Source organism: Morone saxatilis, unplaced genomic scaffold (assembly GCF_004916995.1).
Source record: "Morone saxatilis isolate NCDOM2014 unplaced genomic scaffold, NCSU_SB_2.0 Contig0, whole genome shotgun sequence".
NCBI classification, from domain to species: Eukaryota; Metazoa; Chordata; class Actinopteri; family Moronidae; genus Morone; species Morone saxatilis.
In genome coordinates, this window is record NW_023339650.1 from 7,625,372 (window position 1) to 7,637,663 (window position 12,292).

General features: G+C 40.0%; 1 protein-coding gene across 1 annotated transcript in view; it reads right to left on the minus strand.

The window, feature by feature from the left end:
* ofcc1 (orofacial cleft 1 candidate 1) overlaps positions 1-12,292 on the minus strand; it is a 106,293-nt gene that overhangs the window by 28,919 nt on the left and 65,082 nt on the right. The window contains 1 exon segment of the mRNA XM_035656580.1: positions 445-696. Coding sequence (XP_035512473.1) covers positions 445-696 — 252 coding nt within the window.

Consider the following 12,292-nt stretch of genomic DNA (forward strand, 5'->3'; position numbering starts at 1 on the left):
AGCAATGGTTTGTTAATATTGAGAGTCTTGTTAAAATGTTAATGGGGAGATTCCAAACAGATGATTTGGGCGTATCCAGAGTGTTTGTGTGTGTGTGTGCATGTTTGCCAACACACACACTCTGCACATCCTCTGCTTCTTTCCATCTCCACATGCCATTTCACCAGAACCACACTTTGCATGTGTGTGTTTGAGCTTGCATACATGTTTGTTGTGTTGCTTGTAAATGTGTGTGTGTGTGGTTGTGTGTGTGTGTGTGCATCTGCAATTTGCCTATGTGCTTCAGTAATCTATGTATGTATCTGCTCTCCATGTAAAGGGATTTATGTCATCAGCAATGTGTGCGCTCAGAAATTGTCTATGTAGTTCTGGTCTGTGTGTGTATCCATACACTCCCTACGTGCATGTGTGCGTTGAGGGCGATATCAAAGGAAGCAAACTCACTTGTTGACAGGAACTGCTATGGCCTGGAGGTAGAGCCACTGGCTGCAGTAATGCAGGTAGAGCCTCACAAACCACATCAAAGCCAGCAGCAGCATAATGAGGCCGAGCTGCCGAACGGAGCCACGCCAGCTACTATGCGGCTGTTGTTGCCGCGGCAACGGCAGGCCCAGCTCGGACGGCAACATGCGGAGGGTCAGGCGGGCTCGGTCGGACAGGCGTGAGGGGCAGGAGCCAGATCCAGTCAGTGCTGAACTGTTTTAAGACAAAGAGGAGATAAACACATATGACAACTTAATTATTTTCTTTACTTTTTCTTTTTCTAATGATAATAAATTCAAACACCTACACAATAATTACATCCTTAAACTATCAAATGTCCCAGAACTAACTATCTCTATCTCTCATTTAATTTTTTAATTTAATAATAATAAATAATTTATATGACCTAAATCAATAAAAAAAAGACCATCAGCTATTTTTATAGTCATTCTTACAGTAATGCCACCACCACCTGCTACCAGGCAGTGGAAACATTTTGTTCACAGGGCCGCCAGAATCAACACAAAATCAAAGTTTCTTGTAGCTACTTTAAATAGTACAATACAGTTAGTGGTTACAAATATAAAGATGGGTTCCGAGATGAGATCTAATGACATTGTGAATTCACATTGCAAATACTTCCTTTAATTTGCATGACATATAGTATTCAAATGCATGTCTTTGCTATCATTCATGCATACATTTGATGTTTTTGAATATTACATTCCTCTAATGTATATTGAAATTGACACACATGTACACAAATGTACTCTCACACACACACGAACACACAAACAGATAGGAATCCCTTCCAGCAGTGCTCAGCTTCCCTCAGCACCTCTGCCTCCTCTGTGCCGCCCTTTGTCAGGCCTGCTCAACTATTCCCTTTCATATAGAGGGCACAGATGGAACAGTGGAGGCGAGAGGAGGCAAGAGGAGAGGAGAGGAGAGGAAAATGAAATGATGTTAGAATGGGCTGATAACAGCATTAAAAGTCATACACCAAATACAACACTGTACACTGTGTGTTTGAGTGTAGTAAATTTGTGTGTGTTGCTACGTGTATAGACATCCATTTATTATAGTCTCAACATGTCAACACAAGCAGACACCGATGACCCCCATCGTCTGGCTGACAGTAATTAGACCAAGGCTAAAGTAGGTGTATACAGTAGAGCTATGGTTAGCATCACAGAGTATGACTGAAGGCCTTTGCCTGTGGACATCCCTGTGTCTCACCACTGTGTCCCAGAGCACAGTTGGAATTCACTTTGTAGTGTGTATCTAGGGAAAATGGTACACTGCCTAAAGACTAAAAAAGAGAAAAAAACAGAATCAATTGTATTGCCCCCCCCCTCGCCAAATAATTAGGCTAGACTTACATCAAAATGCAGTATTGTGTTTTCCTCTGCTTGTATTGCTGCAGAAATACGAACTGCCACACAGTTGCATTTAAAACAAAAAGGAGATCATCTTCGCTGTTCCTGTGAGGTGGGTACGCTCTCTGAAGTGTTAAATTATTTGAAGTTATCAAGTTCCTTAGTGGATGCACAGAAGAGCAGTGGTGTAGCTTACAGTACACGTGGGAGAACTCGACATTCATTCAGAAAATGCTCAGTCAACAGTTTGAGCTGATAAATATTCATAGCCCGGCTGAAATAAACCCAAGCAGAGAGGATAAACATCTGTCATAGAAGTCAGCTACCGGTCAGTTCTGTGGTTGAGGCTTTAAAATACAGCATGTATGCCCAGAATTCTACTGCATACACTGAATGCACTGTATCCGCTGTATATTTCCTGTGTGAGGTCAGTGAGATGCTCCACATAAAAGATAATATATGCAATAGGGATGTAGGGAGAATTGCATTGCATCTATTGCTTTTTCATTACATGTAAATTAAATCATCTGAAGGCACTGTTTACTGTTGTTTGCATTCTACTATTAATGTTACATGAAAATAGCAGCTATTTATAATGCGCTGCCACGGCCTCCATATTAATGAATGACGATGAAGATGACTTTAAAGTCACTACCCTGAATCATTAGAGGATATTACTAAATGAAGCAAAGAAGATATACTTGACAATAACGATTTACTGGAGATGTTGCCAAAATAGCTTTTCAGGTCACTGCAACAAAAAGCAAGTTTTGCTGTGACCGTATGATGTTGAAAAGTGTGCAATTCTAGTGTCAAATGTGTGTTTATGCAAGATTTTGAAGTGTAACGCAAACAGAAAGATGATAATGTATGAGCAAATGTGTGTCTCTGCTTCCCTATTGTGATTTTAAAAAAGGCACTTCCATTCTGTTCCAAGCTTTATCACGGCTTGCTTCACTATGTGGTTTAAAACTGCTTTCCACACGTCTGCAAAAGTGGAATTACAGAGTAGACAAAAAAGCAGTGTGTCACAGACACAGGCAAGATGCTACCCTGTCAAGTAGCATTAAACGAAAATGGCAAATACAACCTGACGCCCATCTTTCATATAATGAAGATATTGATGATGCATGAAAGAGGAATATTTTTAGACGTCTTCGTGTGGCGGCCTCTTCCAAAGGAAACTGGTAACAAGATGTGAAATCTGTTATCACCACTGAATTGATTTCATTATGGCACCTCCAATTACAAAAGTACAATACAGAAAAAGAGGGAAAGGCAGGGGGTGGAGGTGTGGGCTTTTTATCTTGCAGGAACGAAGGATGTTTCATTCCAATATCACAGCTTGTCCCCTGAACGACTGATAGCATGTGGCGTAGCGGCCCAGAGATGAAACTAACCATTTGAACAGGCATGCATTGGCACATAATACTATATTTTAATTGTAGTTTATATTATTCTGTGAAATCTGGGCCAGAAGCTGTTCCCTCATTATCTTTTGATATGTTTATTGTTCATTCCCATGTCATCAAAGCACATTGCAAAGGGACTCATCATCCTCCTTAAACATTGCCACAGAGTGCCAGAGCCCGTAAATCAGATTTAACTAGCATATATCTGTCAAGTACTGGAGCAAGAACCATCTCCTGGACTGGTTTTTCCAGGCTGTGTCCCTAAATGTTGTATTGCATGACAGCAAAACGGGAGCAGTGCTCTTAAAAATAGCACAAAGTGAAAAGCAAGTACAGACAAGTATTAAACCTTTAAGATGGCATGGGTAATGAGAGATGGAGGAGCGGAGGGAGGAGAGGAGTACAGTGGGCTGTTACATTTTAAATAGCAGATTTATGGTGAGAAGGCTCCAGGGCCGAGGAGAGTGAAGGTAACCCTCAGAATCCCTCCACATTGCCCTGATGGCTTAAACCCTCCAGTCTAAGGCCACTTAAAGTATTGGACTTATCCCTTTATTTTGAGGATTAAGTTATTTTCTGTCACTTTCTTATTTGGGCCACCGGCATTGTTTATAAATGCGCTAAAACCACACATCTTATTCCACATAGTCGAGGAATGGTTTGCTGTTGGGGAAATAGAGAAAGCAAAGATACAGTGTGAAAACAGACTTAAAAGATTGACAGATAACGTGATTGTTTTGGCCCAGATGCACAAGTGTTGTGGTGATTATGGAAGTGTGATTATCTTAGGTGTCAAGAGATAGGACTGAAGATACCACATCTTTGTTTACATTTAATTTTTGAAGAACGCTGATAATGCATTTTATTTGGATTGTGACTATATCTGTCATCTGTCCTATGTGGGTTACACAACCAGTTCCTTTTCTAAGGCTTTGAATATAATTGAAAAAAAAAAAAAACTTGGTGTATACATGTGGCAATGTGAACATTCAAACAAAATGTCAAGTTCAAATCTAAATTGTTTTAATTAAATTTTAAAGCTAATTAAGAGTGCCTAACCCAAACCCAAAACAACATCATGAGCAACATATCTTTAATGATGAAGTGACAACTAGAAATGTAGTTTTCCTACCTTGTTGGTACAACTGTAACAGAGCACAGACATTACTAAATCTAAATACCAAGGTGTATGTATTTATCAGTTTCAGTTTTACTCACAGCTCAGATTTAGTCATAGGAGTTTAGTTTTTTATGACAATGCAGGTCAGAGGCAATATGAAAGAAACAGAAGCCATATTACTGCTAAAATGCTGGATTGGGGAACGCAGATGTTACACTGGGAAGAGAAGTCTAATATTTGCATAAATAACCTATGGGATCAATCTACAGGCAGTCAAAGGTTAGCCAGTGAAGGACGTTATGATAATGCCCTTGTCAAAGCAATGAAATGCACTGCAAGTATCCAGTAAACAAATACATCAACACACACATAATGTACACATATACACACTGAATGACCTTGATAGTGCTGTTTGGAATTTCCAAAGACAACAATTTACCATTATTATCAAAGGTCATTCTCATTCCGAATATCTGCGTGTTTAGATAATATATACTATATGATTTAAGCTCTCAGCTATCGTATATCCATATGGTTACAGATAAAACATACAGCATACAAGTTCCTGTGTAAGGACAATGTGTTTTTATATTAACATGCGTTAAAAAATGTGCATACTGTATGTATGCCAGTCCAAGTTTACATCAAGCCCAGATGCTATGGTCATTCTCACAGCGGAAACATTAATATTTAACTGTCTATTTACTGCACTTACGCAGAAGCACATGAGTTTATGTAATGACTGGCATATAAGCAGGGCTTAGCACAGGTGGGGCAAATATAATTCAGGAACCAATGAAACCTCACAAAGTGGAAATCACAAAGAAAACCCGCTCCCACAAGATGTATTAAATGATAATCATTGGTTACTAAACTAGTATCATTTTTGCAAAGCACCTTGAATATGTGTGTGCATAAAAACAAGTTGAACAGAGCAGCATATGCCTGCAAGGCTTTTAGATAATTGAGTCATTTTTATTTCATCTTGAGAGAAGTTTTATTTATACTGAAAATAAAAATAAATAAAAAATTGCTTCAGATTTAAGTTTGTGCTCCCTCTTGCTCTCTCACTCTCTCTCCTCTTTTTTTAATTTTATTTGTTCCAAGAACAATTACCTTACCATTTGGGGGCTTTATAAGCACAGTTTTTTACACAGACCCTGGCAAAGCGAGAATACACATAAATGAGTTTCATTGACAAAATGGGAGCACAGTGGCAGGTATTTGGGGTGTAGTTAAAAGAGAATTATGGAATAGTGACTCAGCTGCAGAACTGGAGTCCATCATCATATAATTAAAATAGTATAACGATGCACCACCAAATTATCAGAATTATTTGCAGCTGACAGGGAGTGGAGGAGAGCATAATCAAAAGCAGTGAAAAAAATATGTTCCACTTAATTAGGAATCCATGTTTGACTAATAGCTGGCTGCTCATTTTTACAATGTGAGGGAGGTTCTCACATGCAGGCAAGCATATAAGGGAAATGGAAAAGGCCACAAGTGCTCTTGTGCTGTTGATCGGCTAGCAGTGGCTAGGATATATTGCTGGCACAGAATCCCAAGTTGATAGAACTGTTGATTATATCACGATTTAAAGTGAAACCAAATGGGAGACTGGCAAGAAATATTCACATCAGCATTGTGGTGGTTATTAAGAGCAGCATGTGGGACCTTTTATGAAGGCAACCCAAACTGCTACTTGGGGTTATAAAGTCGGGAATATGACACTCTAAGGTTATGACCATCAAAATGATCTCTCTATATGTAATCAACTCAGAAAAAAATACAAATTTCTACACTTTGATTATGATCAATAACCACACAGATGTGAGAGTGGTATTAGATGATCATGAAACTCACAGCTGGAGCGCTTACACCATTTTTATTATCACATCACTGCCTGTGAAGGAGTGTTTCAGAACTCTAATCTGATGATAATCCATCTTTGTGACTCCTGCACTGGCCAAACAAACCCCTCCTGCAAAAATTTGTTTTGGACTCCACGCACACCTTGGAATAGTTTAGATGTATACATGAGGTAGCTGTTTCATTGCCATGCAACATGTGGCGTTTTTATGGAGCGCCTTACTTAGCACGAGAGGGGATTAAAACATGGAAATGGCAGGTCCCTTGGTGCGCTATAAACTAGGGTGGAAACATTTCAAATGCAGATGCACCTGGGATCAACAAACACACAGGGACTTCCCAGGCCCTCGTTACACACTCAGCTACTACAACTACCACCACAGTCCTCAACAATGAAGAACAGGTTGTTTTTCTCTCTATAAACTTTTTTTGGGGGCAGTGAGAAAATAGTCAAAACATGGCGCCAGCAGATGTATAGTACATCTAATGATTAATGCAGGACAAATAATAAATGTTCTAAGGAGATCTATCCATTCATCAATTTGGGTAAGGCGTACAGGGAGGAGTGCTGCGGAGGCTGAGTATGTGCCTCAAGAGAGTTGCATCAGTATTTAAATGGATTTCACTTCTCTGACCTTGCCTCATAACTGCAGGACATTGTCACAAGAGAGATAGAGACAGAGAGAGAATGAGGAAAGGATGGAGAGAGAAAGATGGAGAAAATTAGAGGCAGAGAAAACTGAGATAAAGACAGAATTAGAGTGAGAGGGAGAGAATGAAAGGGAGAGAGGAAATAATTACGAGCCAGAGAGACCAACTATGTGTAATATGTGTGTATGTATAGAGCAATTAAGTGGGTGATGGACAAAGAAAACAGAAAGTAAGAAATAAAAGGGTTTCTGTGCTGAGACATGACCTGAAATGCCACCCAGCGTCACAGAACAAACTACATCTGTAGCTCTTAAATCACTCTATTTTTCAATTATATCAATTGGATGAACACTGCCTGTTGTCTGTTAAAACTATTGTTTTTATGGTGTGGCCAAACTGTTACTGGCCCTTTTCTCTTACTTTCCAGAATCACACTGTTCACTTGTCTTTTTAGCTTTTTTTTAATATATCCCGAGCTGCTGTAACACTTAGACCAAAGGATTAAACCTTGATGCAAGAAGAATTACAAAAATATTTCGGATGAGGCTGTGGAAAAACACCATGCATGGGCTCAGGGTTTTGTCTTGAGTGTGTTTTTAAAAATGTCACTCATATCTTATGATATATCAAACAAATAAAGTTTCAGACAAACGCAAACTATTAACTGTGGTGTCAGTGCAATTACCAATCAAGCATGCTCTGAACTGGACATGGCTAAAATAGGTGCTGATGACATCATGCCCATGTATGCACAAATATACACGCTGTGAATCAAATTCTGATTGCATCGACATCTACAACTTGTCAGTTATATTATTAGAGTTGCCTGTCAGTGATGTTTTCCTAAAAGTTCATATTTATTTGCACAGGGCACAGTGCATTAGTGCATGTTTGTGCTACGGTGCATTAGCTAATATGTATCTGCATGTAAAAATCCACTTTTAAATTCTTGGGGAGCTGTTTGTTGACTTTTTGTGATATTCTTTAGATGTTTATGTCAGACTGGGGAACAAGTGATTACAGATGAAAAAAGAAGAGCGTGAGGGAAGTGTCACCTCTGGCCTAGCTCTCTTTCTCTGTAACACACACACACAATCTCTCACGCACAAATCACACGCAATCGCTCATATGCCCTCATATATAGTTCCTGTCATTTTTTTCTCTATCTGAACCCCCCCCTCCTCTCTCTTACGTGTCTGTGGGAAACACATCAATTTGACCCGGACCACCAATGGGACCGCAGTCAGCTCTGACTGACACCCACATCACTGCAGATTAACCAATCATATTGCAACATTAGCCTGTCAGGGAGCTGACAGCTCTGATTTCCATAAAGGAAGCAGCACGTTGATTGTGTGTGTGTGTGTGTGACTGCGGAATCCGAAGTGACCCAGGGCGCGTCTGGCCACAGAAAACCCTAACATGTGCACTTGGGCTGCGGTAGCCAGGGGCCTCTCTTACACACATGCATGCACACACTTGCGCGTTCACGCACGCAGACACATTCCTGCCCCCTCAGCACAGGAAAGAGCCCTGGAAAGCACTAGAGACCCAGGGGTGAACAGCACTGCCATCTCCACCCACCTCTCCTACCAGCATTACATCAGAATTGATTGACCCTTGCACTGAGTTGTGATTCGGAGCTGCAGTATGCAGGGGATTGACAGCCTGGAACTAGTTGTTATTTCAGGTGGTTTTCTCTCTTTCCCAGTCTGTAACTGCAGGCCGATCTCTCTTTCTCTCCATGATGGTTCTGCTTTGCAATGGAATGACACTGCAGGGTGGATATTCTGAATGTTTTATGCACCTGATCCTGTGTAATTAGTACCATAGACCAATGGAGATGAGCAGCCCTGAACAATATAGCTGTACACTTTACTGCTAATCTTACACTACACACTCCAACAGATGGAGGGCACAGGAAGATAGAGAGACAGAGACACACAGTGAGTGAGTGCTCCGATAGGCTCGGTTGGGGGAAACGGGTGGAGAGGATTGTTGGTCCCCAACGAGGCGAGCTAACTGGGGGAAATTAGGTCAGTGTGTTCCCTCTGACTCCACAACAAGAACAGGCTGTGCATGTGTGCGTGCGTGCATGTTTTGCCGGTGCACCTACAGAGCCATGCTGCACTGCTACAGTAACATAATGTGCAGGTCTGTGCGTGTATGTGTGTGTGTGTTTGTGTACGCTGCCTGCCACAAGTTGGCATGTGAGTGAATGCACTACCAAAGGTCGGGGCGGATTTTAATACAGGTGATAATTATTTCCAGCGCAATTTCTTCAGCAGCTTTAATCCAGACACAACAGCAGTGTTTGATAACTAGCTCTAACCTAAATGCTGAAACTGTATTTATTTTGACTCATCACCCAGCTAATTGAAACAGAAAACTAGGATGTAACTAATCATAACATCATAACCAGTAACAAAATAGCTCTGAATATGAAAAAAAAAACAAAAGGTTAAGTGACATTTATCCCCAAATGGCCATACAGTCTTTTGGAGTAAAAGCTTTGGGGACAGATGGAGTCAGTTCTGCAGTCATTTGGCCTCCGGAGGATGTGGATGCTCTACTGTTCTACCTCCCACCCAGCTTTGTCTTTACTCTGTCTCTCTCTTCATGTCTCCTGATCAGGACAAGTCATACATACTATAATTGATATGAGATTTAGGGGGTATATTTCAATGTAATTAGAATCTTGATAATTGGACTAATTAGATCTAATTGCTATGTGAGAATGACTTTGATTAAAACAGGTTTCTCTCCTCAAAACCAGAGTAGGAAAAAAAACAGTTGGGTGACATTGATGAGACACAATACTAAAGCTAATTGACAATAATCATGGATGTAGAAAAGTCTAAATCTCTATTAGTAACAACCGTTTTTCAAACATCTGGTAGTTCTTCATTATTAAAGGTCCAGTGTGTAACATATATGGTTCATCAGTGTATAATCACCTGAAAATAAGAATCATTGTTTCTCAGCCTTGTATCCAGATTCCTGGCTCTAGGGGTGGCCACCATAGTTTCTCCTTTGCAGTTGAAAGGGGAGTGTGAAGCGAGGGAGATGCAATCTGCAACTACACCACTAGATGCCACTAAATTCTACACTGGTCTTTTAAGTATTTGTTAGGTCGCAGTGATTTTGATTTTATGTAAAATATGATGAGCTTGAATGCAAGCTAGCAACAGTAACTTATAAAGTAGTAAGGTACTGCTAAAGTACCCTCAAAGGTGTAAAATCAATTCAGTCTGAGTATGTTTATCTTTTCTTAAAGTTGTTGCCGCACCATCCAAAAGCATTAAATTGGCCCTATCGAATTACAACAGCCGTATTGAATCAGGTGCTTTGATTTTGCTCAGTGCTATTCTGTGAGAAAAAAAGGTGGTTAAGATTACACTTGTAGACATCAAATAAACTGGAAGGTCGGCAGGAGTCTTTCATGCATGTTCAAACAGATAGCAGCAGCATAGGAACTAAAAAAAAAAAAGAAAAAGAAAGAAAGAAGATTCATTCCTGGCTTGTTTTCATAGTCTTTTTCATTTGCCCAGAATTGACTTGCAATTGTCAATACCTACAGTAAAAGGTGCACAGCGTTGTCTTTGAAATTGTAATTTATGGTTTATGGTTATTATGGTTCCATATATCATGTGGGCTTTTTTTTCTTTTTTAAGGGGGTAGATTTTTTAGGTTATAAACCTGGAACTTTAAATAATTTAAAAAAGAATAATCAAATTACTAACTCCAAGAATGCAGACAGAGGCTGATCCTGGCCCCACTGAAACAAAAACTTTAAATATAAAATATGATTTATGTATAACATCATACATAATAGAGACACTTACATCCCAGAAGATGTGTTTCTAAGTAGTTATGCTAGTTTGAATAGATGAGGTGATAACATAATAATATAACTTTTATGTGACTGACAACTTGTTGTCATTAGATGCCTTCATTTAAACTGTAAGTTGCCATACGTGTAACAATATTATTTTATTTTTAGATAGTTGGGTTCTTAACATAAAGTTAGACTTTAATGTCACACCTGCAGTCACAGCCTGCAATGTACATACATGAGATTTATATTTGTTATAAGTATGTATAGTGAACATAGTGTGGAGCTCTGTAAGACAAGGACAATGCTTCCTTCCAATACATTGCTTTACATTTATTTTACTCTGTGAATAAAGTGTTCCTGACTGTGACGTTCTGGAAATGAATGCATTGTGTTAAAGATTTTCTGTGATTCTCAGACAATCCAAACTGAATCTTACTGTTTCTAAGTGTTTGCTTAATAATGCATGAGCATCTGATTTGCACATTTGTGTCGGGACGCCCTATAAAAATCTCAATGAGCTCAGTCTCTCGTGGCTCAATAGATGGCAGTAATATCCCTCAATCACTGCAGTATGAATCCTCATCCCACATAAAATGTATACACAGACATCCGTGCACACTGCGCACACATACTGTATGCAGACGCGCACAAGAAATGATGTACATGTAAACACAAACACAATCCCACGCACGTGCAAAAATGCATATGAACACACACACACACACACACACACACACACACAAAGATACAAACGGAGCTCTCAAAATGCCAGAAGAGATAGAGATGACATCACTACAGCACATAAAATAAAAAAACAGTAAACAATTCCTTTCGTCTGCGTCTCTGTCAGTCCTCAGGTAATGTAGAGAAGCCTAGAATAAGTCAAACAGCGCAGTGGGAGAGATGGGTGAGGGTATGACTTTGACACTGCAGTGTCTTTACCTTCATTGTGAAAGCCAACACTGGCACCGTATCTTTCTAATGCTCTGATTACGCGAGGGCAAAAAAAAAAGCAGCCTTTAGCTCAGAGATACTGTAATGTGTGTGCTTGTAAAGATGAAATCAATAGCAGCAGCACCTTCACAGGGCATCAGGGAACCGCCAGGGCTCCAACTCAATACAATCCGTACCTATAACTGACAGAAATGTCTCATCTCACGGAACCCGGCGACTGCTCAGAGGTAAAAAACGGCATTATGAATAATCGTGAAAACCATTTAATTGTGTCCCTTTGTGTGCTGCCTGCCTGGGCTCTGTGTTCGTTTTGTATTCACTCTCCCTCAAGATAGTCCCTGTGTCGTCATTTGTTGGCAGGATACGCTGGTAATCATTTGAATTCCCCCACTATGTTCAGAAGATGTCAGGGAGTAGTCTCTGATCTTGTTTAATATGTGACCAGCAGCTATAAATTACCAACTCCCAGAAATGAGGAAACATGGGTACTTTTAAATCTCCAGGGAGAGCTCTCTTTCTGTCTCTCTCACACACAGAGACTCTCTCTCTCTCTCTCTCTCTGTCTCTCTCCCTCTCCCCCCAGTGT